The sequence below is a fragment of the Chanos chanos genome, chromosome 1 (genome assembly GCF_902362185.1).
Source record: "Chanos chanos chromosome 1, fChaCha1.1, whole genome shotgun sequence".
Lineage (NCBI taxonomy): Eukaryota > Metazoa > Chordata > Actinopteri > Gonorynchiformes > Chanidae > Chanos > Chanos chanos.
This window is the reverse complement of record NC_044495.1, coordinates 37,896,888-37,902,918: the sequence shown is the minus strand read 5'-3', so window position 1 is coordinate 37,902,918 and position 6,031 is coordinate 37,896,888. Positions and strand designations below refer to the sequence as shown.

The 6,031-nt window shown below is 38.1% G+C and overlaps 1 protein-coding gene across 2 annotated transcripts in view; it reads right to left on the bottom strand.

Annotated features, from left to right (window-relative positions):
- Positions 1-1,954: 1,954 nt before the first annotated feature.
- Positions 1,955-6,031, bottom strand: part of lrp5 (low density lipoprotein receptor-related protein 5) — a 49,372-nt gene continuing 45,295 nt past the window's right edge. For both annotated transcript variants that reach the window (XM_030789052.1, XM_030789044.1), the window contains exons 22-24: positions 5,202-5,344; positions 4,825-4,922; positions 1,955-4,321 (exon numbers count right to left, since the gene is read on the bottom strand). In XM_030789052.1, the coding sequence (XP_030644912.1) occupies positions 4,060-4,321; positions 4,825-4,922; positions 5,202-5,344 (503 nt within the window). In that variant the 3' untranslated portion in view covers positions 1,955-4,059. The remainder of the gene's footprint in view (positions 4,322-4,824; positions 4,923-5,201; positions 5,345-6,031) is intronic.

Below are 6,031 nucleotides of genomic sequence, written 5' to 3'. Positions count from 1 at the left end.
CTCATATTTGGCATAGAAATCTGTAGAGGCTCTCTGACTGAGTGTGGCATCCATCCATAGATACGTTGTCCTTGTTATCTATGCTGTGAATTAAGCCACCAATTCCGCCATCACGCATTAAACACGTCAGGAAAGACAGCACACTTCCACTAATCCGTATACATGTATCAGCCACTTGTATGAAACCATGTCAGTTCAGTGCTAAAATGTTTTGAATGCCTTTGTGGATTTAGCATTTAGAGTTGGGCCCTTAATGCTGTCAGTGGGGTAAGAATGTCCTCATTATAATTAATTGTCCTCTAAAGTGGCTTGGGTTGGGGAAAAGAGATTTAGCTGTCAGTTTTAATGCGTTTTCTATTTTTCTAATGCTTATTGAAAAGTTTCTGATGTTAACACCCAAAAGAATGAAAATAAAAGGCCTTTTTCAAAATGCTCCATATTCAAACAAGCTGCCTTAAATCCCTGTTAATAGGGGTCACAAACAGCAGCTTACCAGTCTTGTTTTTGTTTTCATCATGTCCACAAACTTGATCTGCACATGGCCAGCAACAGCCTGCTGAAACCTGTGCTCTTCAGTAATCTCAGTGTTTTAAAAATGAATATAGAAACTTAATATAATTTACAACGTGGCGGGAATCAACACATTGCTGTCCAGAAATTGTTTCATAATTTTAAAGTGATTCATATGGTTTTAAGAAGAGAGGGTGAGAGTTTCAGTAGTGTTTTTTTTTAACTCACCTCAGTGTGTTATACAGCATCTTACAACCTTGTCATGCACACATTCATTATAATGATAAGGATACCTTTGATTTATTGACTCTACATACCTCTCTTCTTGTGCTCTTCTAGCTTACTTCCAGGTACATGCTTTAACCTGCCCCGCATTAAATGGCTGCTTTTGTATCTTTGTGTATCTGAAATACTGAAGCAGAGAGAGACACAGCATGAATGACTTACAATAACACAGGGATCCCCCCATGCCCTCTCTAATTCCTTACCTCAGCTTGGGATGTATGGAACAGGGCAACAACATCACATCACATCAGAAGCAGCTGCTGATCCAGCTGCAACGCAAACTGACATATTTTAAAGTAACACATACCTTATGAAAGAAACGTTGTTCTGTATTTATGACATTATTTATGCATAATTATCATTCAATATTGCATTATTATCATTCAGTACAGGAATTAGCAATGCCCTTCGCCAGAACACTTCTTTATGTAAGCACCATTGGAGTACTTTAGATAGTGTGTGCATTATTTTGTAATGTAGCATATTAATAACTGTTACAGTAATACTGTCAAATAATCTGCCAAGAATCTTGTGTGCAGTGGTCTGTGTGTTTTGTATTGTATGTATGGTATTACTTATGACATGTGTCATTTCATTTTACTGCTGTAGACAGATCGATCGGTTTGGTTGCATCAGCATGAGCTTGATCTGTGCCATTCTGTGTTATTTCACTGTTCATCCACATGAGGGCAGCAGTAGGCTATAAAAGGCTACAAGGCTACAAAAACAGAACATACAAACAGAATCCTCAGATCCACTAGCTGAGGTAATACATTGCATATAGTCTCATAACCTTATAGTCAGGACACATTAAATAATAATTTGATTAAATGATTGAATCAGTGACGACGCAAGATTGTGATACAGAAGCTAATGGTAGCTTTACATATTAACTGTACACTCCTTTTTTAAACCTCTTCTCTACAGGACCCTGAGGACAGTGTGTATTGCCAGACTAAAACTTCTACTCACTAAGTCTGTGATCTAGTAATTCTCATATTCATGTATGCATAGTTTTCAGGGTTAAAAAAATTCCTTCACTGACTTGTTTTAAATCTTTTATTTTCAAATGTCTTTTGTAGACCATTATCTCAACACTCTCAGAAATGGTTATAATATAATGACAGCAAATAAATCTGAAACGACCCAATGTAATATTCCTTAAAATAGAACCTTTATTATATATATTTATATATAAAATGATTTTGATACAAAAAATTGTCACAAGTTTGCATTTTCTGAGGCATTTGTACACCAGACAGTCCTTTGGATGAATGTGTGTGTGTGTGTGTGTGTGTGTGTGTGTGAGAGAGAGAGGAGAGCCTTTTCATTGAGGAGGCTCTTCTCGGAGAACGGCACGGTACAATCTGAGCAGGTCTGATACAGGCCACGCGTCAGCCCGCGTCCCCGCCCGTGCCACGGTTGGCACGTCAACTCAAGAGTGGTACATGAAGCAGTCAACAAACAGTTCTGTCACATTTACAGTCGTTAATACCATTTTTATGGCTACACTTGTGAGGATAATGGAACCCGATAAAGCCAATGTAACTGCAGGGCTTGGCAGTTAGGTAAGCTCAGTTTAAGCTCTAAACCCTTTAAAATGAGTGCCAGTTGGTCGAATTATCAGTGCAGGTGTCTGCTTTTGCTTTCATGTATGATGAAAGTATAAAAGTGGATTTTGACAATTCAATTCAGTCACAAGCCAACTAAGTCACCACCACCACCACCAGAACAACAATTACATGTTTTTGACATTATATTTGTACAAGTTACAATTAGTAATTTTTTTTAAGCTAAATAAAGCATTAATGCTTCTTTTATTAGAGTTCTTGGACAGATGAACATCTCTAATTTTTTCTTAATGGTAGTTATTTTCTAGACAATTCAAAATCGCATGAATACTAAATAATTTTCAAATAAGTGCTAAATTTGGCAACACAGTTTGTTTTTGATAAGTTAGGGAAACAAATATTTAAGAATGAAAGCTAGATTGTACACATCTCCATCAGCATACTAGACGTACACTGAATGCACTAGGAGAGTAAAAGCACTAATTGTTGTTTTATCTTCATTTTTTTATATAATGAACTTAATATACAATGATAATGGGACTTATTAGTATGATGACGGCACAACTGTGTGTTGCAAAAGAGCACAATAGCTTAAGGTTTTTTTCAGACTTGTCCAAGATAAAACACACTACTCCGGGTCACTTTTTATATCAGTTCTGAATGATTTATACGAACACATTCTTTGCTAGCTTGAAGACAAGAGGAATTCAGTATTGAGAATTCTCCATACTGAGGCTTTGTCTTGTCAATAGTCCAACACAATGTGCTTTTGCCCAAATCAACTGTCAATAACGGCAACATACTGTATACAGATCATGAGAACACTTCGAGAAAGCATGTCTTTTGGACTCCTTCAAAAGTAAAAACATTTCACATGTATATCCATATACTTATATGACGTTCTATACACAAACACATTAAATTCGCAATCTTGCTATGAGAGATTAATAATTTTACAATTTAAACAATATTTTTTTTTATAACCAAACTAATGTCAATTTTTCATCATAAAAAATATTTTTTTTGTTGGCTGTTGTCATTCAGAACAAACATGTATATGTACAATAGCAGCAAACACACTTTTGGTAAACAGAGCAAAACCAAACATTTGCTTGGGACTATGTCTTATTCACATAGAAAACAATAAGAACAGCTCATGGCCCAAAAAACTGGAAACAAAATTAATTATTTACTTAATTACACATATTTACAATACCTCTGTTTGGAATATTTTGGTATTTAAGTCTAATTTGGCTGGTTAGATTAACAGACATTTTTTAGTGCTTTTCGTGGCTTAAAACAGACATCTACCATTTGGTGAATAGACTCTATTCACAAAATAATTTCAACTGGCATAAGCCAATTAAATGCTTGGATTCATAGGAGTTCTCAGCTTGCGACTCAAGAGCTGATAAAAACTTCAGGTGAAAGAAGTCAAAAAGAAATCAAATGTTAGAAACATAGATGTCAACACGCACGCACACAGTCATGCAGTGAGCACTGTACATTTGATCACTTTTAAAAGGAAGTTAACACAACTCGTTTTTTTTTTTCTTTTCCTTTACTTTCCTAACGCTGCTGCATGACAAGCAACGAAGAGGGAGATTAAAAATGAAAATTAAAATTAAAAAATTAAAATTAAAATTAAATTTTAGATTTAAAACTATTTACAGATGTGGCTGTTAGCCGGCTGTCATGAGGAGTCCGTGCAGGGTGATGGGGGTGGAGGACACAGGTGGAAGTAGCTACGCTCTGTGGAAGGAGATGGAGGGCAGCTCTCCTCCGCAGACAGGTACTGACTCCGGGGGGTCGGGGGAGGGGGATAGGGGTCAGAGTCTGAATTGAGGTCCATGTAGTATTTGTTGCTTTTCCACCGGCTGGTGGTGTAGTCGCTGTCGCACACGTCTGTGCTGCAGGGGGTCGTGGGGGGTGCCACCCCTCGCATCAGGTACGGCCTGTCGCAAAAAGAACACAAAGGTTATTTAAGGTCAGCTGACAGCCCACCACTGAATATTTAACTCGCCGTCTTTTAAGTCAGGTTACAGAGACTGATTCCCTTATGATAATGAGGCTGTAATATTGTGATATTCAATCAAAACAGGACAGCAACATAAAAAACTACCGTCTACGATTATTTTACCATAAAGCATGTTGTCCAATTTCATGTTGTACGTTCAGCTTCATGTTGGAAACAGCACCAGCACTTAAACTCAGTCTGACCAGGTATACAAAGACTAAAATGTTCAAAACAACATCTAGCCTTAATATTTACTTTAGCTATAATTTTCTACAGCTTCAAAAACGTGCTCGCACAGTACGAACACCTCCCCGGATTCTGACCAATCGAAAACCGTTTCAGACGTGAGAATGAATATTGAATGAATACTGTCATTCTAAGAGATCATTTTGAGTGAGTGATGTGTGAGGTTTGAGAGCTGACAGACAGAGAGACACACACCTGTAGGACCTGGTTGTGGAGGGGCTGTTAGAGGAGTAGAAGATTTCAGTGTTATAAAGCGAACGGTCTGTTGCTGGAGATGGAGGAGGGTTGAGAATCTGTAAACCAAACAGAGGAATAGTTTCATCCAAATATACTGACATTCCAAATTACACAGTCAACATCTGATTACAAGGCAAACAGTTCTCATGGGTAAAATTACAAAAACTACAAATATAATTAAGGTTCTATTCAAGATACAAGGGAATCACTAAAACTAAATACAGAAAGCAAATATACACAAATTATTTGGCCATGTTTTTAGCTGGTTTATATAAACTAGGACAATATTTGTGTGTATGATGTTGTGGCAGGGGCTGAGTGGAGACAGACAGTACCTGAGGGTAAAAGGCTCCTTTAGTGCTAGAGGAACTGCTGGAGGACGCCCCAGTCACATGGTTCCTGTCATAGAGAGGAGCTCCACTGCTACTGCTTCCCATTAGACTCACTGAACTCATCATAGACTTCCCACAGGAGATGCCTACAACACACACACACACACACACACACACACACACACGTCAGAGGAGATATCTGTGCCACCCAGAGAAACTCCATTCAGAAAAAAGAAATCATTAAGATATACTTCAACTCGCTAACCCACTTCTGATACTGGGGAAACTTTGTATCGAAGGGATTACACCTAAACTGCTACAATGTGTATGCAGACAAAGACCAAGAAATACATTGTCTGACTGAGTGACTCAGTTTAGACAGTGCACAGAAAAGACCTACTCGTTTAAACAATAGGTAAGCACTGACAGCCACCTCATTACTACAAAGGAAAAACCAAAAACAACATGTTGGTACATTTAAATGCTGTATGGAATTGTTTCCAAATCATGAAGACCTATAACTGTCTTGACAGCTGACTATTAGCTGATGAGCTGATCAGGTCTTTCAGAGCAGGGAGAAATTGAAAATGTACAGTGCTCTGCCTATCGTGGTGCAGGTCTTGCTGGGGAGCACAGTTGTGTAGGACGTACAGTCCTGCTTCTCAGAGGCCAGCAAGAGCCCACGCAGTCACAGAAGACGTGCCAGTGGAAGCATGGCGCTCAGTCATGACAGAACACATCACAACACATCGCTTTTCTGCCCTGCATCACATCTACATTTATCACAACAAGAGTCAGAGCTTTTCTTCTTCTTTTTTTTTTTTTTTAAAACA